Source organism: Echiichthys vipera, assembly GCF_963691815.1.
Source record: "Echiichthys vipera genome assembly, chromosome: 19".
In the NCBI taxonomy this organism is placed as follows: domain Eukaryota; kingdom Metazoa; phylum Chordata; class Actinopteri; order Perciformes; family Trachinidae; genus Echiichthys; species Echiichthys vipera.
Genome location: NC_139844.1, coordinates 19,888,960 through 19,912,808, shown reverse-complemented (window position 1 = coordinate 19,912,808; position 23,849 = coordinate 19,888,960). Strand labels below are relative to the sequence as shown.

Below are 23,849 nucleotides of genomic sequence, written 5' to 3'. Positions count from 1 at the left end.
AAATGCGCACCGTTCCCAAGTGGTGTCGCTACCACTGCGCAGCGCAAGATGCTCGGGAAGAGGAAAAGACAGAAGAGAATTTCCTTTTTCTCCCCCCACCCCCATCCCTCTCTCGTTTGTTTATGTATTGGGCCTATCTATACGTCCATCTAGACTCTCCTCCCCCCCAGCGGGTGCTTGGACAGGGTTGGATGACACACGTCGCATCACACGTCTCTTAAAGGGGAGTCACTTTATAAAAAAATAACTCACATCACTATGCGCCAAAGGGTTAATATATGAGCGTGACTGTGGCTTATGTGCTGCTGCATGTAGGCACACACACATACACACGTACACGCACATACACGCACAGCATGCCGAGTGACATGAGGGTGAAACACTTTCTAGATAAGCAAATCCTCCTTATCCTTATTTATTTAGGTATCCCACGACATGTTAATATTTGTGGTTGTATTCAACTAAAGTAGTTCATTCACCCGGGTTATATCTTTTCACAATACTGTCACTGAAATGTGTCCAGACTCCATATTTGTGCTATGGACCTAAAGTAGCTTATCTATGTTCTTCTCTGATATATTTTATTCCTTATGTGTCTAACCGGAAATGCACTAAACGCAATATTTTTATTTTTAATAACATGTTAGTGATAAATAAAATGGGAATAAAGTCTAATTGCATAGGCCTATACAGGTTTGTCTTGGTTGTGGTGTTGAGGGCGTCCCTGCATCTTGTGTAGAAAAGCACGCTCTGCGTACTTGCGTCATTGCGTGACGTACGCGGAACTGTAGCCACGTCGTCAATGAAGGAGAACCCGGAAGCGTTTCATTTCAGCTGCTGAACATCCACAAAGCACAACCGTAAGTGAATAAAAACACAACTTCATGCGCTTACATTTATCATTTAGGTTGTCACGTACGTCGCAGCGCCGGGAGCATTACCTTTGCTGTGTGTTACTATATTTTCAGCGAGTTTATTGAAGTCTAAGTAGGTTGCTCTCTTAATGAATTGACAGGCTATGATTCAGTTTATGGAGTTTATCTGTAGCAGGACAGGCTGCTGCTGTAATGTGGTGTACACTTTGCCCTCTTCTTGTCCTTTGATATGTTCCATAAAAACAAGCCCTTGGCGTTGTTTTCAGTAGGTGTTATAGCCTGAAATAGACAGTATTTATTATTATTATGTTGTATCAATATATATGCTTCCTTATTCTCTTTTATTACACTGTATTTGGGTAAAACCCCAGTTGGACTTATGGCCCACGACAACTATCTTTATGAAGTGCACTTGGCTGCAAACAAGAAGGCCATCACACAAAAATGGTTGCAGAAAACTTTGCCATCAAGGAATGACTGTTTCACCATTGTTAACAAAATACAACGCATGCAAAGACTGACCCTCGCTTTAAAATTAGGGGCTGAACAGTATACAAAGTACTGGGAAAGGAGGACATACTCTTTAATGTGTAACCCATTGTCTGTGTGACTGATCTCTCCATTTTGAACTAATGTATGAAGGAATGAATGAATGCTTTATTTCAAACATGTGAAAGATATATTACACTTGAAGCACTAGTCATTAAAACCCTTTGTATGTTTGTAAAGGAGTAGGAAGAAGCATTAGCCCATTACCTCCTACCCCTTCTCCACTTAGTACCTAGTACTATAGGTTTTCTTACTTCCTGTGTATCCTGTATTTTTTTTTTTTTTTTTTTAATACACTCAACAAAGCAAACAATAACCAACAAACAACACAATGCCCGCCTGTGTAAAAACAAATAAATGACAAGTATGGCAAAATGTGAGAACCCTAGTGTTTGTCATCCCCCTCTTCTTCTCCGTACCTTATAAACACCATCCGTTTGTACCGCTGTTTGAATTCGCTCATGGTTGCATGACCTGTGTTAGCCTAATCAACCTGTCTGTTCACTTTTCTTCTCTGTTTATTTTTGTTTTCATTGTTGAAAAAAATGGGAAAACTTCGATAGAACAAAGTTTAAAATAGTAAAATGCAGTAATTATATTATTTAGTATAAATTTATAATGAACCTCTTATATGATGAAATTAAATTATCTCTGTACTTGAACATTTGATTGATTGAAATGTATTTTTGCATTGTCGTTTTGGATCTTACGATACTTCCACCACTGACTGTTTGATATGTCTTTCAAATGTCTTTCAGTGATGGCCCAGTTTCAGGAAGTATCAAAGCAGTCCGCTCTGCACCCGAAGCCTGCAGGGTTGGTTTTGCAGTATGGTACCGCTGGGTTCAGGACCAATGCCAAACAGCTGGACCACATCATGTTCAGGATGGGACTTCTGGCCACTCTCCGCTCCAAAAAGACCAAAGCAACCATCGGAGTCATGGTCACCGCATCACACAACCCTGAGGTAAAAGAAGGCATTCAGAAATATTAACGTATCTTTGCATCTTGCCATAAATATATGATCTAGTTGTTTTTGTGTGTGGATATTTTAGGTTATTGGTTTTAATTTGGCACTCACGCTAAATGTTTCCAGTCATACCCTTTGCTATTTGACCCCAGGCTGTTAGTTCCCTCTCATATTCTACTGATATGTCTCTTTGAATGTGCACTATAGGAGGACAACGGAGTGAAGCTGGTTGACCCCATGGGGGAGATGGTGACGCAGTCATGGGAAGCCTACGCCACCCAGCTGGCCAACGCTGAGCAGGAGGATTTGCTCGCTGCTCTGAAGAACGTTATAGAGAAGGAAGCCATAAACATGAGCCATGAAGCTAACGTATTTGTGGGCAAAGACACCAGGTACATGATCAAAAGTCATTTATTTTTTTGTGTTACATAGATACACCTGTGTCATCCAGGTAGCAGGGCAGACGGGTTGACTTACATGCACTTTTTAAATGTTTACCTTATTATTATTATTATTATTATTGATTATTTCTACGGCGGCAAATTATTTCACTCTACAAAAGACTAAAAAACAAATGTCTTCTAACTATAGAAGCAGTAGTGCCAGCCTTTCTCAGGCAGTATTGGATGGAGTATCTGCACTTGGGGGTAACAGCAAAGGTAGGGTTACTTTAACTTGTGTACCCATATATTAAATTAATCTGTTCACTTTCTTTTTCGTTTCATTCATTTCTGTGATCCTTTTCTTCACGTGCTGCTCTTTAACCGCCTTTTGATTCCATCAGACTATGGTTTGGTGACCACCCCACAGCTCCACTACATGGTTTGCTGTCAGAACACACAGGGTAAATATGGAGAAGCCACAGTGGACGGCTACTATAAGAAACTCTGCCAAGCTTTCATTCAGCTCACAAAGAATGTAAGAAACTGGGGTGTGTCATATATTCTTGTGACTTCATTCAAGCCCTGTACATTTGGGTGTGTTTGTGCAACATTTCCATCCATCCAGGAATCACCCCTCTCAACTTCCCGTCATCTGTTTCTTACCGGTAGGCATCCAATTGCACAGACGACCAGAAGCACCTCTCCGTGGACGGCGCTAATGGTATCGGGGCTCTCAAAGTACGTGAGATGGAGAGTCACCTGAAGAGGGAGCTGCATATAACGTTGTTCAACGACGGCAGTGAAGGAAAGCTCAACCACCAGTGTGGGGCTGACTTTGTCAAAGTGCAGCAAAACCCTCCAACAGGTGAGACTGCACTCTCTTGACTTGTCAGAAGAAGCGACATATGTTGTGATGCAGATGGAAATGATTTCTCTCAAAAGAAAAATACTTTTTATCTACTTACTAAGTATAGTATCATAGATCATCTCGACAAATCAGTAGATATACTGTGTTGTTTCTGTGGTTTATTTCATCTGATTTCACAGATGCAATGTTTGACCACAAGGTGGAGACTTTTAATCAAGAAATGCCAAAATAGTTACTCTGATCTTTGGCCTGACACTCACTCTATAAGTGAAACAACATTTCAGTGATGGTATTCTTCGCAATATGACTTTTGTATCAATTTCTGTGTTGTTTTTGTTCGAGAAGTGTCAAACAAATGTGATGAGATTAAAAGAAAACTTGAATATTAGAAAGAAAGATTCTGTTTTTAATTTGCCACTTCCATCTTGCATCTCTCTCTTCTCTCTTTCTGTAAAGGCATTAAGATGAACCCGGGGGAGCGTTGCTGCTCCTTTGACGGTGACGCTGACCGAATAGTTTACTACTACGCTGACTCTGAAGGACGGTTTCACCTGCTGGATGGAGATAAAGTCGCGACTCTCATCAGCACTTTCCTTAAAGAGCTGCTTACACAGGTATGCTCTCACTACCCACACAGCAACGAAAAGGCGAATATACACAAACCTTTAGTAAGTAGTTGCCGACACTAAAAGATAAGCCTGTTGTGATGTTTTGATGTTATGATAAAATGTTGTGATGTTTTATTTTTTCTTAATTGTATATTTAAGTGTTTGCATATGTATTTTCTATTATATTGTACATGTATTGTGTGCTTTTTTCTTTTCTCTTCTCTCTTATCATGTCCAGGGGACTACAGATGAAAAGTAGCATTCTGGCTAATTCTGGCTTTCTTAACCATGTGTATTCACGTGTTTTATGAAATTGCACTGTCCCCTTTTAAATAAACTAATATCTATACCTAGTTTGTTTCTGTTCATACAGGCTGGTCTAGACTTGGAGATAGCAGTGGTGCAAACTGCGTATGCTAACGGGAGCTCAACAAACTATTTGGAAGACACTATGAAGGTGAGTAAAAACAAGTGCGATCATTTTGTTTCTTTTTTTTTTATCTGTATAAATTCACACATTTTCATTGGATTTAGGTGATAGTGAAGTGTACTAAAACTGGAGTGAAGCACCTTCATCATGCAGCCCAGGAGTTTGATATTGGTGTGTACTTTGAGGCCAACGGTCATGGAACTGTGAGTAGATCAGATACACAAAAACAACCGTCACTAGTGTAGCATAATAATCCATTCTTTCTTGTGTTAATGTTGTAGAATATCTGCTGTTATCAATAATTTAGTAATATCAATGTAAAGGTCCCATATTGTGCTAATATTCAGGTTCATGCTTGTATTTTGTGTTTCTACTGGAACACATTTACACTATTTAATGTTAATAAACACGTTATTCTTCTGAATATCTGAATATATCTGTATATACTCTATTTTAGCGCCTGTCTCTTTAAGCCCTCCTCTTGAAAAAGCCCTGTCCGCTCTGATTGGTCAGTGTTTTCAGGACTTCCTCATCCGCGCTCTCTCATTTCAAGTTTCTAATTTCGGTCTTTGTGTATTTCTCTGTGGCTTGAGTGCTTTGATACTTTCACTGTAGTTATATAGCACCTCAACCTGCTTTATAATATAAAAAGGAAACTCATGTTTTACAATATAGGACCTTTAACATTAGGTGATGTGTTGAGGTGCGTGTCATGATTTGTCTGTGTGTCGTTCAGGTGTTGTTCAGTAAAGCAGCTGAAGAAAAGATCCAGCAACTAGCTCAGAACTCCAGCACCGACGACGAGAGGAAGAGAGCGGCTCTCCTGCTGCAAAACACTATCAACGTCATCAACCAGGTGGACACACACACACACACACACACACACACACACACACACACACACACACACACACACACACACACACACACACACACACACACACATACACACACAAACAAACATATTACAATGGAACATTTAAGCAAACACAGTACTGTTGTTACACTCACTGGCAGTTCTGATTTGTGACTTTGTGTTTTTATCCTATAAAGACTGTAGGTGATGCCATTTCTGACATGCTGCTGATCGAAGCTATATTAGCTATCAAGGGTATGACTATCCAGCAGTGGGACGCCATCTACAGTGATCTGCCAAACAGACAGCTCAAAGTCAAGGTACTCATTAAATAATGTGCTGTAATGAACAATATTTCTTAAAATAAATCCCTTTGGGGAAATTGTTTTTCTTTTCCTTATTCAAAAGTGCAGGGGCAGCTACAAAACAGGGCATTGCATTTTAGGGAAACTGTCTAGTTTTACAATTTAATGGATTAGTGATAGACCGATACGTCGGCCGGCCAAAATTATCTGCTGATATTTGTATTTTTAAGGTGTATCGATGCAGGCTGCTGCTGCTGTGTCTACAGGCAGCTCTGTTTTCCCGGAGATGCCTTTTTAAAGTGTATAAATGTTCCTTTTTTTAAAATAAAGACTCATTGTGTAATTTTTATGATGTAAAGTGAAGGAGCAAAAGTAGTATGGGCTCCAAATATCAGCTCAAGAAAATCAGCAGTCCATATCGATCATCGGCTGTTCGGCTGATGGAAAAAAATCGTTATTGGCATTGGCCCTAAAAAAATCCATATCGGTCGATCCCTATAATTATAATTGATAATTATATGTACACAATATTCTACAGTACCTAGATTAATAAGTAGGCCTCAGTCCTCTCCCGCCATCATTGTATCAACACTCGCTTTACATCCCAAAGAGCTGCTTTTGATAAAAACCAAATTATTTATATTTTTTCTGTAGGTATCAGACCGCAGGGTGATAGACACAACGGACGCAGAGAGACGGGCAGTGAGCCCGGCAGGACTACAGGAGGCCATCGACACTTTAGTGAGGAAGTACAGACTGGCCCGCTCCTTCGTGAGACCCTCTGGTACCGAGGACGTGGTTAGAGTTTACGCCGAGGCAGAAACACAGGTGAGAATTTCATTTTGGTCCTCTTCTGGATATTTTCCTGTCCTTTTGCTTTTTTTTATCTGATATATGTTTGTGTTTTTAGGAGAGCGCTGACGCTCTGGCACATGAAGTCAGCCTTGCGGTTTATCGTCTCGCTGGGGGAGTGGGGGGTGAACCCAAACCACTGCACTAGAAACACATACACAGACGGCACAACATTGACTAATCAACTAATTTTGTACTGTTAATTACACTTCGCTCTGGTTTTCTCTGTATTTGTCAGGCATTGTGAATATACTGGACGCAAGGAGGGAGACAATGAATGGATTTTATGCTGTTTTAGGTAATAATGCTATTTATGACTCGTAATGGTATCTCCAACAGGCTGCCAGGTGCCTGTAAAATAATAATACATATACAATAATAATAAACTGTCTTCGCACGCAAATTACGAAGGTTTAACTTTTGATCGTGTAGCTTCCTGCTAAATGAAATCTTTCCGACCAGTTACTGTGTGTAATTTCTTTACAATCTGAAACGGTGCAATCACAAGTTTACATGAGGGGAGTTGTGGCAATTGTTCTTCTGTTAAAAAAGCCTTTGCTGCTTTGGTTTAAATAAACAAACAATGGAAAAGAGAAAAGAAAAAGTGAAACTTGTCTCGTTTGATTTAAATGAAAACCACAACTATGATTGATTGCTGTTTATTTTGTTACTTTGCCAGACACATTGCAGACACGCAGGAGGATTAAAAGAGCAGAAAGATAGTGTGAGGCTGACGGGGGAGGTAGGAGCAGGCAGAGCAGAGTGAGTGGACACGGTGTACAGCTTTTCTTAATGTAAAGTCTCCACGGAGAGAATTCTTGGACTTTCGATGCTTTGGAAATAGTAGATAGTTAGCAGGCGTCGTCGCTCAGTGAGATTTGGGGTTGATAAACGTTCTATTCTTCATCTGTGTCGTCCGCTGCTCCAGAAATGGTAATGGTGCGCTCATGTTGGTCGCTCTCATAAGTGTCCTCATCTGTCTTAACTGTTCTGGGGAAACAATGGGGTGGAGAAATAAGAAAGTTTACCATATCAGTAAGAGAATCTGACTGAGAACAAATCACAAACATGTCAGGTGTCAAAGTCACAGTCTACCTGATGAGGACAGTCTTCCTCTCAGATGTCTCGGTCGCCTGCTCCTCTAAGTTTCCGTCTGTCTGGGTGTCTGATGAGGCCATCTCCACTCGGGCGGCACCTGGAGCTTTCTCAGTCACGCTACTTTTCATGTCACTGGGGGATCCATCTTGCTTTGAAGTGGCTGCAGGGGCTGAGCTATCAGAGGCCGAAGCTGAGGCAGCACGCACGCTCACGCTGGAGGTGAGATGAAGGCCTCCAGTTAGGGACAGGTTTCGGACCATGGAGCTCAGACGGCTGTCTTCCCCCTCGATCAGCTTCCTGAAACAAATAAACGGCAGGGAGTGAAGTTAGAATGAATGCTGCGTACAAAAAGAGAACCGTGTCTTATATTTCCTATTAAGTAGAAGACAGTCAGGTTTACATACTGTGGAAATGACATGAGGTTATGTTTTGTTCACCTGTAGGTGGTGATCTCAATCTCCAGAGCCATCTTTACATTAAGTAGGTCCTGGTATTCCCGCAGCAGCAGGGCGATCTTCTCCTTGGTTACCTTCAGATCCAATTTAATCGCCTCTATACGCTCCTGGTGCAATAGAACACAACAGAATTGCTTTATTTTGAGGAGTTTCAGGCCAGAGGATGACTAGAAATTTTATTTATATTAATGTGTATTTGTCCTGCAAATGGCACATCATGTCAGTCACCTGCAAGTTCTCCTCCTCCTTCTTGTATTTTTCCGCTGCATCGCGGATCTGAGCCTCCAAATACTGGTTCCTCGTCTTCAGCGCCTCCAATTCACGTTCCTTGTTGAGAAGCTATACACACACATAGACACATCTGTTTTGTGCTGAGAAGTGGTAGCAGTCACTGTATCAAGAACCGAAATTCATACTCACATCCTTCTTATAGCCTGCGATTTCTTCTCTCACGCTTCGAGTGCTTTGAACGTGTTTGGTGGAGGCGCTGCTCAGGTCCTGAAACTTTGTCTTGTACCAGGTGTCCATTTCCTGGAGGACAGACATTAACAGTGTCTATGACCCAAACACTAATGAACGCGTGTGTCAGTAATGCTAACACAATACCAGTACTTGTCACAGTTCCTTCATATGCTTTAAAGGGACATATCATGCTCAGTCTCAGGTTCATACTTGTATTTTGGATTTCTACTAGAACTTGTTTACATGCTTTAATGTAAAAAGAACAACCTATTGCCTGTCCCTTTAAAAACCCCTCCTGAAAAAGCCCAGTCTGCTCTGATCGGTCAGGGTTTCCAGGTCTGTCACATCTGCGCTGTCCCTGCAGCCGGGGAATGACTGTAATAGCACTGCAGTCGCCCTTTTTTTATCTATATATACTGTATAGTTGTGACATCACAACCGTACAGAAATCCTGACGGCTTGTTTAAAGACGAAGTTTCTGAATATAAACTGTGTGCATTTCTGTGTGGGTTGAGCGTTTTGATGCTTTCACAGTATTTATGTAGCATCTCGACCTGCTTTATAATAAAAAAAACATGGAAATGTATTTTTTTTCTACAATATGAGACCTTTAAGACTTCCGTGTATTAGAGGAGTTGAAGTGAACGTGATTCATTGTTGCACATTACCTGTAGGTTTTTAGCTGCAATGCTGTCATACTGAGACTGAATCTCTCTGACAGCAGAGGAGAGGTCCGGGAGGCCAAAGGTCAGTTCCACCTTGGAGGTTGCTGAATAGATCTGTTGCATCAGCTCCTCAATTTCCTTTGAAAAACAACCAGTTAGAAGAATAGTGATATATGCAGCACGAAAACAGTGTGGCCTGTATCTCAGATTAAGTTAAAGGTGTAGGTCTAGTGTGTTGCTTTCTTTGATAATATAACTACGTTAGGGTTCACTCCACCACTCTGCACCAGTCAGCTAATTTGCTTCCATACGATGCTGATAATGGCCATGTCTGTGGCCTTACTCACTTTATCCATCAACAAGGTCTTGATCTAAGTACAACCTGTCATTGCAATAATTACAAGCCCATTAAACCATTAATGATAAAATGAAAGGCATGCCAGCCCACCAGACCTGACTCACCAGTGGCTGACTCATGGAGAAACACACGTTACCTCCTTTTGAACTCTCTGCAGGAAGGCGAGCTCAACCTCCAGGTTTTCCAGCTGTTTCTCTAGCGCAATCCGCACTGACGTTGCTTTATCCACATCCTGGGACATTGAACCACATGAAGTATGAATGGTTTGGTGAAGTAAAAGCCAAATGTGCACATGTCAAAGCTTTGAATTCTCACTATATATTCCAAGATGTGAAAAGACTTTTTCACAGTTTTTTTACCGGACGGAGATTCTCAATGTCCTGCTCTGTCTTTTTCCGGGCCTCCACAGCCTCATCGTATTTGGCCTTCAGCATGTCCAACTGGCCCAACATCGCCTCCTTGGCTGCTAAAGACATATCCTGTATAGAGCAGATATATATTCACTGATCAGTAAGTAAAATGCTCAAATGCAGCAGGGCATGGGGTAAGGAGGACCTGCTCTTATCACAACTAACCATGATTGAAATATGTTTTAGCATTGAGGTATGACCTCCCTCACCCTCTGGACTCTCATTCTCTCTGCGTCCCTGTTGAGCTCATTCAGCTGAGACTCGTACAGCTGCCTGAGGCCTGATGGTCTGACATGGCGGCTGTTCAGGGCCTCAATCTCAGTCTCCAGCAGCTTGTTTTTGGACTCCAGGTTTCGCACCTATATGAAGAAATGCAGGAGACATAGTGTAGACCTATCTCATAAAAAAAATGTTATGATGCTTTATGTAGGAATGATTGAAGAAAAAGGTTCAGGGTGGAGAAAGTAAACAAAAAGAGGTCAGATTGCAAAGTTCAAATGGTAAGAAATTAAACTGATGATGATTCGTGTGCCATTTAAGAAGTGAAACAAAGAGTAAATGCACAAGTGTGTCTGTGGGGTTGGTCCTCTTGCCTTTTCAATATACACTGCCAGGCGGTCGTTGAGGGCGACCATCTCCTGCCTCTCAGTGGTGCGAGTCATCATAAAGGCCTGGTTATCTGCTGCAGCTGCATCAAGGTCCAATTTGGGCCCGAGCCCCATGGACATACCGAAGCACAGCGCTCCCATACTCGCGCTGCTGTGGAAAACCAGAAAACTATTTTCAAGATTCAAGATTCAAGAAGCTTTTTTTATCCCGAGGGGAATTATTGTGCAACAGTTTCAATACAAAGATGGGAGAGGATCAGAGCGACAATAAGCTAACATAATCAAATCAAAATAAAGCTAACTTAAAATAAATCAAACAACAACTAAGTGTGACAGAGTGCAACGGACATTGTGGTTAAACTTGGGTTTATACAATATACAACAATACGCAGCGTGGAGTTTAGCAGCATATTGAAATAAAATAAGATGAGGAGCGATAAGTGATAACATTGTTAAAAATGTAGCAGCATATCCTCCAGAACTAAGTTACAGTAAAGTACAGTGAAGTGCAGCAGCATTTCTTACTGAAGTAAGTTACAGTACCACTAAATAAAGTGATGTGTGATTTGCGGTATTATGTTCACACATTGTAACAACTATAGGATTTGTCTCTCGTTAAAGCTGCACTGAGAGCATGAAAACCTTGGATCAGAAATTTAGTGATTCAGAATAAAGTATTTAATTTTGCTCCACAGTTAAAACGATCGAATTGGGGAATTTGTGTCAACATAAGGACAGTTACAACAGAGAAAGACATACCATGAGGCCCTTTCTCCCAAAACTGGACGTTTTAAACCAAACATCATGTGAGTGAATATAACTCTGGACACTTCATACTGCAATTTGAAATCATACATTTTGAAATCATGACTTTTACTCATGACTTTTACTCGTAAAAGAGTATTTTTACACTGAGGTAAGTAAAATATCACCTGGTCATGCGAGACTTGGAGTTGGCCCTACGACCCATCATCCCACCAATCCGGGTGAAGCTGGCAGACCGGTGTCGGGTGTCTCTGCGGGTGGGAGAGGGACTGGACACCCGGAGCTGGTAGACAGGCTGGACGGCCAAGGCGCCCTCGAAATGCCGGCGGTATGAAGACATCCTTTCTGGACTGCGGCTCATGTTGACGCTCCTGTAACTTCTACAACTTCAACTGGAGACTGAAAACTCCCTCACACACCGTTGAGTCAGTAGTGGGGTCTTTATACCCTCAGCCCTTCCCTAAACACTACAGAGGAATGTTGAACCTTCCCAACCCGAGGGTGAATGTCCCTACAAACATCTATCAAGGTTACGTCAATTCACTTATTGGTGGTTGAAAGAATAAAAGTTTTAGAAGGATGGCATGACTTTATCTGTGACGAGTGCCCACATTAACTGCACATAGGCCTACTAATGTATAGGCTACATTTATTTACATATAATATTGTACTTTTTATTGTCATTGTAGCCTACAAAGAAAATTGAATGCAGTCCTTCCAGTGCAAAATGGCAATAAATTTGCAAAGCAGGTCTACAAGTCACTATAAAAAGTTTTTAAAAAATAGCTATTATAGGCTGTAAAGAGGTTAGGAGTTTGATCAAAGAAGCTTTTGTTTTTAATGAAAATCTTTATTTCACAATTGAAAAAGTACAAAATTCTGAATGTTCATACAAACAGACACCGACAGATAAAGGCATTAAGGAATAAAATATATAAAATTATATATAAATAGATAAAGTAAAACATTTTTTAAAAATATATAGATAAGGCACTTCTTATTCTGGGAAAATTAGTTTAAGTATAATAATATATAAATATATAAAGGCATTTCAAAGCGCTAATATATTTATATATATATATATATATATATATATATATATATATATATATATATAGATATAGATATAGATATAGATAGATATTAAAAATGACATTAAAGTCAGGAAGGGACTTAAAAAACTCCTTCTTGTGGGTGTTGACTTTTCAAGAGGTTTATTATGAACTGATTTTTCATCATGTTCAAATATTGAAGTAATATCTTTGGGTGTAATTTTTCTGTATTGTTTATTTTTGTTGTAGACAAAGTTTTCCACGTCCCTCCTAAAAAAACAGATGACAACCGGCAAATACAAAATAAATGTAGAAATGTTTCTGGCTCATCTTCACAGAAAGTGCACATTTCATCGACATCAGCAAACCTAGAAATTAGTTTGTTACGAGGGTAAATACAATGCAGACTTTTCAATTCAATTCAATTAAATTCAAAAAACTTTATTTGTCCCCGGGGGGCAATTCAGGGCACACAGAGCAGCAAATAACGACAGTGCAACTATACAAAAACGTTTTTTTTTTTTAAAACAAAAACAACTTTTAAAGTGAATCTCTCCGAATACAGAATTGAAAGGGGCAAAACCAGTCTTTGTGCAGAAACTTTCCTCTTGGTGAGATTTTATGTGTCTGTAATACTTTCCTTATAGTCGAGGACGCATTATTATTATTATTATTATTATCATTATTATTATTTGTATTTTTTTAATGTTTTTTAAAGGCGGAACTAAAATTCCGGAACCATTCTACTGTGTCGTCTGTCGGTCTCCGGGACGTTTTTAACGTCACCCCAGTGTCTGCTTAGCACAGCTCCTTTCCCTGTGCTATCCGCTTCTCTGTAGGAAAGTAACATCAATTTAAAGTGTCCTTCTCTACCTCAACTGCTACAAGATGGCGGGAAACTTCTGGCAAAGTTCTCATTAGTAAGTTTTTCTTAATATCGCGACACGTTACGTCTTTGTTCAGTGAATGAGCGTCTGTGTTGAGAGGCCTAACGAGAGCTGTCTGTCGAGCTGTCCCTACGCTTACACCTCTGAGCTGCCGCTGCCAGAAAAGGGCAATTTAAACAAAGTCAAAGATGAATCAGACTAACTCCATTTTGTATTGTTCGCACTGACATACTCGTGTTACCCTCTGGTTTGGTTGGTGCCAGTTTGAATAACAACATAAGAAAACCCTGTATGAGCCTGTGGGAACTTCAGCTGTTGCAGCAGCACAAAGACAGACACAAGTACAGATGCACAGATAAGTAAAACTACAATAAGAATACACGTTAGAAGAAGTTAAACAGCTAATGTAAGATAAAGAGTAAAATTAATAACTATAAAAGAGCAATTAAAGGTTAAATTACGAGGTAAGTGGACAGTTAAGGGGGCATCTGTGGTTGTGTGGAGGTTTCTCCTCCTGTCTACATGTCATCTGTGATTCTAATCTTACCTTTCACAAGTCACAAATACAATACAATTTAATTTATCAAACTTTAAACATATAAGACCTTTCCTGTAGTGATAGACCGATATATCGGCAGAGTGATACAGCGGCCGGAAGATATTATGGGTTGATATTTGCGTTTTTTAAGTGTATCGTATCGGTTGGTATGGATGCTGCCTTTGCCAATAGTGTTTTCCCAGCATTATCTACAGACAGGCGTCCACAGGCAGCTCCGTGTTGCTGGTGAAGCCATTTTTAAGGTCTTAAAAAACGCAAATATCGACCGATAATAACTACCAGCCACTGTATCGGCCTGCCGATGTTGTCAGTCAATATTTGCATTTTAAGTGTATCGGCCGGTGCGGGCTGCTGCCTTTGCCGATATTGTTTTCCCGGCATTATCTACAGACAGGCGTCCACAGGCAGCTCTGTGTTGCTGGTGAAGCCATTTTAAGGTCTTAAAAAACTCAAATATCGACCGATAATATCTAGCGGCCACTGTATCGGTCTGTCGACGTGATCGGTCGATATTTGCATTTTTAAGTGTATCGTATCTGCAGGTGCAGGCTGCTGCATTTTTCCTGCATTATTTACGGACAAGCGTCCACAGGCAGCTCCATGTTGCTGGTGACGCCATTTTTAATATCGACCGATAATATCTACCGGCCGCTGTATCGGTCAGCCGATGTGATCGGTCAATATTTGCATTTTAAGTGTATCTCATCGGCCGGTGTGGGCTGCTGCGTTTGCCGATAGTGTTTTCCCGGCATTATTTACAGACAGGCGTCCACAGGCGGCTCCGTGTTGCTGGAGAAGCCATTTTTGAGGTCAATAAATGTTCCTTTTAAAAAAAACAAAAACAGTATCGACTCAAGAAAATCAGCAGCCTGTATCGGTCATCGGTATCAGCCCTAAAATATCCATTTCGGTCAATCCCTACTACCCTGACCATGCGGACAGCAAAGACCTACTGAATACGCGTGCAGTGATACTGACCCTTATTTCTTTCTGTTATGCAGCATGGTCACCTGCACCAGAGAGTCCTCTAAAACCAATCAAGTCTTTCTTCAAGAGAACACTTAAAACTCCTGACCAAAAAACATACATTACCATTATTGTTATATTATTAATAAGTACAAAAGGTTGATAGCTCCCATTTGTTTTTGGATGTCTGCCTCATTGTTAAGGTTTTGAATGGACTACCCCTCCACTATTACGGCCTTCATGAAGATAAAACATGCCAGAGTAAACACCAGAGCACTGAGTACAGAAGCCTGTGATGAACAACGGCGCAGGACTAAACCAAATGGTGGTTTCCATCAGAGGAACACAGTCTTTGAATACACTGACGGCTCGCCACCTTTAAAAAGAGCCATAAACAGTGGTTGAAAACAAGCCACACCTGCTCTCATGAGTCACCTTTTCGTCGGTTTTTCTACCTTTTGTATTGATTTGAACCTTTTTGTGAATCTGGAATTATCTTTGTGTAACATTTCTAATGTTTTCCTTTTCTCTCTCCCTCTTGGTGTTTTTTTTTTTTTTGCCATGGTGTGTTTTTATAATACCTGCCTTAGGACGAGGATGAAATTTAGCATTTATACTAACTCCAGCAAATTTACATTGATGCCCTTTGATATGTTAATGAATGTGCATTGTCTTAATCAAATAAATAACTTAAAGTAAAATAAAATAGAAATGTCCTTGAGCGAGACACTGAACCCCTTATTGCTCCCCGGTGTTTTTCAGCTGCTCCTTAGGATGGGTTAAAAGCAGGACTCAAATTTCACAGCATAGTACTAACAATTGTACGCGACCGCACTGATCAATAAAGTGACAGTGTATTGAAATAATAATGTATTTTATTTTATTCCTCAAAGTCTGCAGTGGGTTCTGGACAAACAGGACCTGATGAAAGAGCGTCAAAAGGATCTGAAGTTTCTCTCAGAGGAGGAGTACTGGAAGCTGCAGATTTTCTTTGCCAATGGTATTTGTTGTGTAATTGTGTAACTCTAATTTCATATTGTGATTTCTGCACTCATTTACAGCCTGTAGTCTACATCATATTAAAAAAACACAGCATCATATGTACTTTACGTATGCAGTCCAACTGAAATATATGCTAATGTATATTCTATTATATATATTTATATTGCCTTTTTAAAATTCTGTGCACTTATCATTCACAACCAAACACATTTGTACCGGATAATGGAGTCAGGCTATTTGTTATTTAAATATCTTATTCTGTCTCTTTCAGTGATCCAGGCTTTGGGGGAACACCTGAAGCTGCGGCAGCAAGTCATTGCCACGGCAACTGTTTACTTCAAACGTTTCTATGCCAGGTAAGGAAGAGGTGTCAGCATAATACTGATGTAGGGATATTTGAATACATTTCATCTGCAATTTATTCTTTTAAGGCAATAATATTATGATGGTAGATACTGTCAGTATAACAAGGCCTGAGTTAAAACCTGGAGCGAGTGCACACGGCTTTCCTTTTCCCCCTCAATTTATGATTCACAATGTGGCTCTGAGCAGTGTACTACGATCTTCATCATCACCTCATTTTTGTGTCTAAATCCTCTCGTCCAAAGCTAAATTAATCCACACCTCCTCTTATTTGCAGGTATTCCCTGAAAAGTATAGATCCGGTGCTCATGGCTCCCACCTGTGTCTTCCTGGCTTCTAAAGTTGAGGTATGAAAGTTTCTGTGGTGCCAGTAAGACAATCATTTTACACTAGTAAAGTAGCGCCTCCTGTTGTATATGTGCTATATTTATATTTATCTGATCTGAGCTGAAACTTTTGTGTCCTTGCAGGAATTTGGAGTTGTGTCCAATACCAGGCTGATCTCTGCAGCAACATCTGTGTGTAAGTCCCCATGTTGAGTAACGCATTTCTTAAACCTGTAAGTAATACAAAAGTGTGTTTGTCCTGCTGTGGAGACAGTGTAATCACGTTACGTTTCACGTTGTCCTCAAACAGTGAAAACAAGATTTTCCTATGCCTTCCCAAAGGAGTTCCCTTACAGAATGAATCATGTAAGTAAAATGGCTGTGTAACAATTTGCATTTTAGTCATCTGTTATTCAAAGGGACTTACACACAGTGCAGTATAAAAACTAGCATTAGAAATCCCATTCATTAGACAGTAAAGACAAAGACAAGTTAACTCATAACCCTGTCTGCAATCTAATAACACAGGAAAGTGATGTTTTAGCTTAATCATGAAAAAGCGTGGACTGTAGTTCAAACTTAAACACACAATATGTTGATATATCAAAACGCTAACAAATAATGGAGTTTGGTCACGTTTGAGAAGAAGCACGGGATCATCTTCCACCACCATTGTCGTCAGTGCAGTCAGCCTCAACCGGTTAGGATTCCTTCAGTGTTAATCGCTCAGGACGTTTTAACAGGAGCAGAATTATCAGCAGAGGTCAACAAATCAACAAACTGACCCGGTAACTTAAAGGTCTGAATAAATCAGTTTCATGTTAAAAATCAGTGCTTCTCCAAAGCTGCTCAGCGGACACAGGAAGTCCCGTAGAAGCTACTCAGCTTGTTTCCGCGTTAACTTAAGATCCTGGCATCTGATTACTAAAATCCTTCATCCTGTTAAAATGTATTGTTAAAAAGACAGAGATCAAGTGTATCATAAAAGTGTGCCTCAAAGCTGGATTGAAAAGTCAATTCATGACACCTCAAGCAGAAAACTGCAACGTTGATATGACGCCATTGGCAGGCGACCAAAGGAACCCGACCGTTACCTTGATTCCTCTGGGTTTGACCCGGTGCGACTTTTTGCTGCCCATGGAGGAATTGTTGGACCTCGGTAAATCCTAAGTAAGTCAGAGTGGTCTTGACCTTCTCTATATGGAAAGTGTCTTGAGATAACTTTTGTCATGATTTGGCACTGTAAAACAAATTTAATTGAACATTGTTTGACACATTTGGGATAATCGAAGGTCTAGTAGTTTTTAGTCAATTTAATGTGGAAAAAGTTACATATTACCTTTTTAAGCGTGGTGTGCCCATGCTAACACAGATGCTAGTGGATGAGCTATGCCATGAATCAACCACCTGATTGTTTTCCTGCTTCCTCTGCAAAGTTATTTATGCACGGCCGCGCTACATTACAGCATCCACTGGATTACACTGTTGCCACGTCGGTGTCTATCGACGTGAGATTCCACAGCTAATGTTCGCAAACCTCCGATGAAAATCTTGTTGCTACGGGATATGGCTTTGACCCCTGTTACCCTCGTGCATGCGTTAGTTGTGCGCAGAATTTCTCAACTCAGTGTCAAGTGGTGTCCACCGTCAGTATTTCATTTAACGAGCATCTCCACTCAGTTGCCAGGGCGTCACCAGGGCTGTTCCGACACGCCGCCTTGTCTGAAAGCTGTGTAAACTATTATTTATAGTGAGCCACCGCAGAGCGATAAAAGGAGGGAGTGGTTCACACAGCAGAGAATGAGTTAGCGGGATCATGCTACTCTCAACACGTCATTTTTCATATTTAACCCGCCGACGTAGTCACAGCGATAATGGGAGAGGGACAAATGGGGGCAAAACAACAGCTGCATTTGTGGGCTTTTAAGTATTTGCCAGTATTTCTTAATCTGAAAATTTCAAAAGCAATTCAATTCAAAATATACATTTTGATAGACGTACACAATAACTATTTGATGTGATATGATTCAGTGAGTGTAAACTTTGAAGGGCCTTCACAACAGACTGTCACGTAAAAATACATACACTACACACTGTGAAAGAAACATAGTAAAGTACCCTAAAATTTACTCTACTTCATTTTGAGGTACTGTTTTTCCCTATAGTAAGCCAGACCCTGTGAAGAAGTTTTTTTTAGTATTGTAAAAACAGGTTGATATGTTGAAAACAGTTTTTAATTTGTGTCTTTACAGATACTAGAATGTGAGTTCTACCTTCTGGAGTTGATGGTAAGCGGATCGTCGCTAACTATACCCATAGGCTGCGTTTTGCTTGACATGATAACATTGTTGATATCATCTTATTTTTTCAGGACTGCTGCCTGATAGTGTACCACCCTTACAGACCACTGTTGCAGTATGTTCAGGATATGGGACAGGAAGACATGCTGCTGCCCCTGGCCTGGTACGATACTGCCTGTGTACATTCATCGCTCTCATTGAACGTCCTTGAATACTACATTTAGCTGCTGTTGGTAGGCTTACTCAGTGCTTACTGTGCTGTCCTCTATCTGAACCAGGCGAATAGTGAACGACACATACAGGACGGATCTGTGTCTGCTCTACCCTCCCTTCATGATTGCCTTGGGTAGGATTTGTACCCGTGCATTTCTCATCGCAGCTATTTAACGCAGTTACTGACTTTAAATAAGATTTATTAGATGTAACATGATCAGTTCTCCTCTTCCCACAGCCTGTCTGCATGTCGCCTGCGTGGTACAGCAGAAAGATGCCAGGCAGTGGTTTGCAGAGCTCTCTGTTGACATGGACAAAGTAAGAACGGCTTCAGTTACAGTCTCAAAACTCCTTTTTAAAGGTTTCGGTGTTGTAGAGTCTGAAATAATTGAGAGATACATCCACATGCATCCTTGACACATTTAGAAACGTTTCCCACAGTGTCACATTTGAGGAGAAATTAACACCCAGAATCGAACACGGCAGTCTACCCCTTGAAGAGAAACTGTTACATGCAGTGAGCTCCCCAGTTGATCATCTTCATAGGTTGTCTTCAAGCTGCATCTAGCCTGAGGCTGAGCTAACGGCTACTCCGAACGTGACCATGCAGGCAGTTCGGGTTTTAGAAAAATAGGAGATGATCATTTCTATTTGTAATTGGTTTACATATTTAAATTCACAGTTTTTGTGACATTTGACACTTTCTTCCTTTTAATGCATTTTGTAGCAACAGTCTGGTTCCTTGCTGTCTGTGTTTTATGCTAGTGTGTTTGTTTAGGATTACAATCACACTTAAAGCTGGATGGACAGTTTATTTTGGGGGGAAAATTAAAAGAAGGAAGACTTCTGCACCTCCTTTTGGCTTTAGAAAATTGACTCATGACGGGAGACTTTGGCCAATCAGGTTATTTCTGAGAGAGAGAGAGAGAGAGTGAGAGAGAGAGACTATTGCCTCGGACAGATAGGGGAGAAGCAGAGCTACAGAAGGAGGTCTCACGTTGCTTCAAATTCAAGCGTTTTTAAATAAAAAGCCAACAGGACAAAAAAAGTTAGATTCAAGCATTTAAAACAGAGTCAGACAGCCACAGACGGATCATATACTGTATAATATATCTACTTCATTGTATACATATTTTAACATTAGAAATGTTGTTTAATAGTTCTAATTTAAGAACATCTTACAGGCCGACTGGTTCACTGGTGGATTAAAGTGATAGTGACATTATTCTGGAGGAGACACTGATCACTGCATCTCTGGGAATGTGCTGTGTGAACAATGAAAGCCTTGTAAACCAGTGCGTGTTGTCCATCTGAAGGGGCTTAGTGGGCACAACAAGAGGAATATTATGTAGAAAAACCAGAGCATGGCCTTGTGTGACTTATTACTTTGATGTGATGACATTAAACTTTATAGAACTTAGGACTGGAACTACAGTAGCTATTTACAAACCTCATTGTACTATTTATATACACAGGAAGAGAACCCATTTCACTTCTTGACTATGTCGTATTGAGCATCTGTTGATCCACATAAGTTAACTTGTGTTTTTCTGTCAAGATCCTGGAGATCATACGTGTCATTCTGAAGCTCTACGACCAGTGGAAGAATTTTGATGACAGAAAGGAGATCGCTGCCGTGCTAAACAAGATGCCTAAGCCCAAACCTCCTCCCAACAGGTTAGCCTGGCTCAGTTCTGTGTGTAACCCTTCCGTCATATACACTACATACTTTTCCAAGTTTTGTACACCTTGTACTGTATCTGTCTGAGCTGTATGTAACTATTTATTTCATCTGTCTACAGTGAGAGTGACCAGAGCTCCAACGGGAACCAAAGCAACTCCTACAGCCAGTCTTAGCACTGAGTCTTTATTTCCGTGAGAATCCGTAATGTTGACGTAGAGACGGGTGGATCTTTTTTCTTTTTTTTTTAAATGTCACACAGTACGACCTTTGTGGTGTTGGCTGAAAAAAAAGAAAATCACATTTCAGCCAGCCGAGATGTCCCTTCATCTTGGACCAACACCCCGACGGCCGACATTTACCTTCTCTGATCATTATGGGTTTATGGATCGAGCGAGCAGCCGCTGAAACATCTGCAGAACAGTTTTGTCCTCTCGATGAGGCTCTGTACTCTACTCCGGACTTGAAATGAACTAAAAACTGAGCAACATTCGGATGTAAGGGGGGTTCAGTAGAAACCTGCTTTAATGTCATTGTGATGATCCTGACGTCCTTGAACAGCCCCGAGGAGCGAGTCCTTTCCTGTGGAGCTCCGTGGGAATCGAGAAAACTTGATCACAAGTACTGTGTGTGTGTGTGTATGTGTCTGTGTGAGTGAGTGCGTGCGTGTGTGAGTATGTATAATGAGTGGCCACTCTGGGTGGGTTTTCATTCCTCAGGGACTATAGTAGTCTTCTCTGTAAAATAGTTCGATCCTGTGTGGATCTGATTGGATATCGCCCTGTGCAACTGTGATGTGATTGGATAACGCTGCCTTGTCAGGTCTCTGCTGGTTGATCATGAACCATGGCAGGAAAAATCCCAAGAGAGGCTCCCCGTTATGGCAGAAATGAACTCTTTGAATACATGAATTTTACTGTTTTGAATCATGACAGCTCCACCTCCTTTATCCCGTTCCCTCTTCCCTTTTGTAAATAAATTCTATTCATTGGCTTAATTAAGGAAACTTAAATGGAAATCATGAGCTCGGTGTAGCTTTGTGCTCGTGCTTCAAATAAAAGTGCCCCTGTTTGTTTCACCGTCATGATTCTGTTTGTCTGCTGCACAGCTTATTCTTCATTTTATTGTAATTTTTTTTTGTTTTCATTTATCCTGCTTTAGTTGTTGAATAATGTGTTGCGTAAAGCTATATATTTTATAAAACTGTTGTTTTTAATTGGTCAGGAAAGGACTTTTGTTTTGACTCAACGCAGCATTCTTTTTAATCCTTTCCATCTGTTTGACCGCTGAATTGTGGCGACATGTGTTCATATACCTGTAGATGTCTATATTTTTGTGATGTGATACAGTGGGAGCTGTGTGTGGCTGTATACTCCTAACAAGGTGCTTTGAAAGCCTTACAAAATGGAAGCTGCTGGTTACAGAGAAGACCCTTCACAAAAGCACACTGTCCCTTTTCAGGTGAACCGTAAAATGCATTTTCTTGGATCTAGTTGTATTGCTTTGATGCATCTTCATTTTTTCCCCTTACTGGCTTCCTGACAAAGGTACAACATGGCACTAGCATGTCACTTTCTCGTGCTGATTGACAGAGACGAGTGAGACAGAGAAGCCACTGAGGAAAGTTGGATACAGCCTTGTTCTGCTTTGCCATCTGGCATTTTCCTCCCCTTCTGTTCCCATTACTGGGCGTGGACATTTAAAGGGCTTCACCCAACCTAAAGAATCCTGCTTGTTCTGGTAAAAAAACATCAGCTTAAATTGTTTTATTACTTGAAAGTCTCTGTTTATCATTTTTGGAGGATAATTTATGGTAATAAAAATGTACGGTGTGCGTAACAAAGTGGTCCACTGCTGTTATGTTACAAAAGTCATACTCAGCCCTGTTACCTAACTTCAATGTCGCTTCAGCACTGGCTGTGGTGGGACCCCTGCTGGCAGAAACAAAGAATACATAACATGCAGCCTCTTCCATATCAGTTTTGGCAGATAAAATATATATTTTTGCAGAGTTTGCAGGTAAAGTAGGCATAGTACCCTTAATTATGTAAATGATATATTGCTTCTCCTGTTTGTGGTTAAGAAAACTCAAGTTAATTTACTGATTAGCCTCAGAGAGTGTATTTACCTGTAATTGTCTCCAGGAGATGGTACCATGGGGTGCAGTCAGTCCCCGTGACGTCACTTCAGAGGGTAACGTCAATGCTACCGCGAGCTGGAGCGGCTCCCTTTCAAAATAAAACCATATATTTTCAAACTTCAGGGGACAGAAACGTAAAACGGCAAAACCAGAAGAATGATCAGATTGAATGGGATTGGAGATAAACTGCTGTGCCTTATTCATGGGCGACAGTTTCATATGTCACAGTGGCGTAAGTGTAAATAATAAAATGAAAGGGCTATATAATGAATGCCATATTAGTGGAGAATTTGAAAGCAAAATAATATTTGCAACAGTTTTCCCCAGTAAAGGGATAACGGATAAAATCATAATTTTCCAGAAACCCCTCAAATATTTGTGTTTTTCCTAGATATTTTCTATAGGCTTTAAATTTTAGTTACTTTATTTTTATTATTATATATTATATTTATATGTTTTATTCCTTAAACTGGACTAACAAAACAGTCCTTCCTGTTTAGGTGTTGTGTAGAAGACAGCTTGGCTATAAGGTTATTGTTACATGTTCCTATCAATAGCGGTCACATTGGGCCTTTTTATTTTGAAAGAAACAACCGGAAGCTCTGTTATTTATTCGTCTGACTTGATAGTGACAGCAGGGAGGCTACAGACAGCGAAGCTCCGTGCGGGCTGCGGAGGATGTCGATCCCGCTGAGGGGACCAGCTCCGGGCGGGACGCTTGTGCCCAAACCGCCGTTCCTCACCCAGTCGCCCCGCACCCGCGACCCTCTGCACCCATGAAGCCTCCGCTGATGAAGCCCCGAGCTGCCAGGGTGAGGCGGAAAGTGGCCGGAGACCGAGAGC

General features: G+C 40.7%; 3 protein-coding genes across 5 annotated transcripts; 2 read left to right on the top strand and 1 right to left on the bottom strand.

Annotated features, from left to right (window-relative positions):
- Window positions 1–803: 803 nt before the first annotated feature.
- Window positions 804–7,356, top strand: pgm3 (phosphoglucomutase 3). Its single transcript, XM_083933606.1, has 13 exons — window positions 804–860; window positions 2,183–2,391; window positions 2,602–2,786; window positions 2,986–3,053; window positions 3,179–3,312; window positions 3,447–3,642; window positions 4,102–4,259; window positions 4,627–4,710; window positions 4,788–4,886; window positions 5,420–5,539; window positions 5,737–5,859; window positions 6,499–6,672; window positions 6,755–7,356. Exons 2-13 carry the CDS (start codon window positions 2,185–2,187, stop codon window positions 6,842–6,844), a joined length of 1,638 nt encoding a protein of 545 aa, XP_083789732.1. The 5' UTR covers window positions 804–860; window positions 2,183–2,184; the 3' UTR covers window positions 6,845–7,356.
- Window positions 7,350–11,921, bottom strand: ngs (notochord granular surface). Of its 3 annotated transcripts, none has more exons than XM_083933607.1 (11): window positions 11,685–11,921; window positions 10,738–10,903; window positions 10,354–10,503; window positions 10,094–10,213; window positions 9,871–9,966; window positions 9,380–9,514; window positions 8,670–8,780; window positions 8,478–8,588; window positions 8,232–8,356; window positions 7,792–8,091; window positions 7,350–7,686 (listed from the first exon to the last, which is right to left on the bottom strand). In XM_083933607.1, the coding sequence occupies exons 1-11, from the start codon at window positions 11,876–11,878 to the stop codon at window positions 7,593–7,595; spliced, it is 1,602 nt and encodes a 533-aa protein (XP_083789733.1). In that variant the 5' UTR covers window positions 11,879–11,921; the 3' UTR covers window positions 7,350–7,592. The 3 variants fall into 3 exon arrangements, with proteins under 3 accessions (XP_083789733.1, XP_083789735.1, XP_083789734.1); XM_083933609.1 differs by having other exon boundaries at window positions 7,350–7,681; XM_083933608.1 differs by having other exon boundaries at window positions 10,738–10,900.
- Window positions 11,922–13,350: 1,429 nt separating this feature from the next.
- ccnc (cyclin C) lies at window positions 13,351–22,565 on the top strand. The gene is made up of 12 exons (XM_083933749.1): window positions 13,351–13,489; window positions 15,875–15,981; window positions 16,255–16,339; window positions 16,624–16,693; window positions 16,817–16,868; window positions 16,983–17,038; window positions 18,925–18,960; window positions 19,044–19,135; window positions 19,251–19,318; window positions 19,424–19,503; window positions 20,744–20,862; window positions 20,988–22,565. The coding sequence occupies exons 1-12, from the start codon at window positions 13,458–13,460 to the stop codon at window positions 21,040–21,042; spliced, it is 852 nt and encodes a 283-aa protein (XP_083789875.1). The 5' UTR covers window positions 13,351–13,457; the 3' UTR covers window positions 21,043–22,565.
- The last annotated feature ends 1,284 nt before the right edge of the window (window positions 22,566–23,849 follow it).

Bases quoted from the DNA above. Each gene is read 5' to 3' on its own strand.
- ngs (XM_083933607.1), bottom strand. From the start codon at position 11,878: ATGAGCCGCAGTCCAGAAAGGATGTCTTCATACCGCCGGCATTTCGAG. The intron at 9,515-9,870 runs GTAACGTGTGTT...TGTTTTTCAAAG, and splicing joins TGCAGAGAGTTCAAAAGGAG to GAAATTGAGGAGCTGATGCA. The intron at 8,589-8,669 runs GTGAGTATGAAT...GTGTGTGTATAG, and splicing joins TCGCAGGCTATAAGAAGGAT to CTTCTCAACAAGGAACGTGA.
- ccnc (XM_083933749.1), top strand. From the start codon at position 13,458: ATGGCGGGAAACTTCTGGCAAAGTTCTCATTA. The intron at 13,490-15,874 runs GTAAGTTTTTCT...TATTCCTCAAAG, and splicing joins TTCTGGCAAAGTTCTCATTA to TCTGCAGTGGGTTCTGGACA. The intron at 19,319-19,423 runs GTAGGATTTGTA...CTCTTCCCACAG, and splicing joins TCCCTTCATGATTGCCTTGG to CCTGTCTGCATGTCGCCTGC.
- pgm3 (XM_083933606.1), top strand. From the start codon at position 2,185: ATGGCCCAGTTTCAGGAAGTATCAAAGCAGTCCGCTCTGCACCCGAAG. The intron at 2,787-2,985 runs GTACATGATCAA...TTCTAACTATAG, and splicing joins TTTGTGGGCAAAGACACCAG to AAGCAGTAGTGCCAGCCTTT. The intron at 3,313-3,446 runs GTAAGAAACTGG...TCTTACCGGTAG, and splicing joins TCATTCAGCTCACAAAGAAT to GCATCCAATTGCACAGACGA.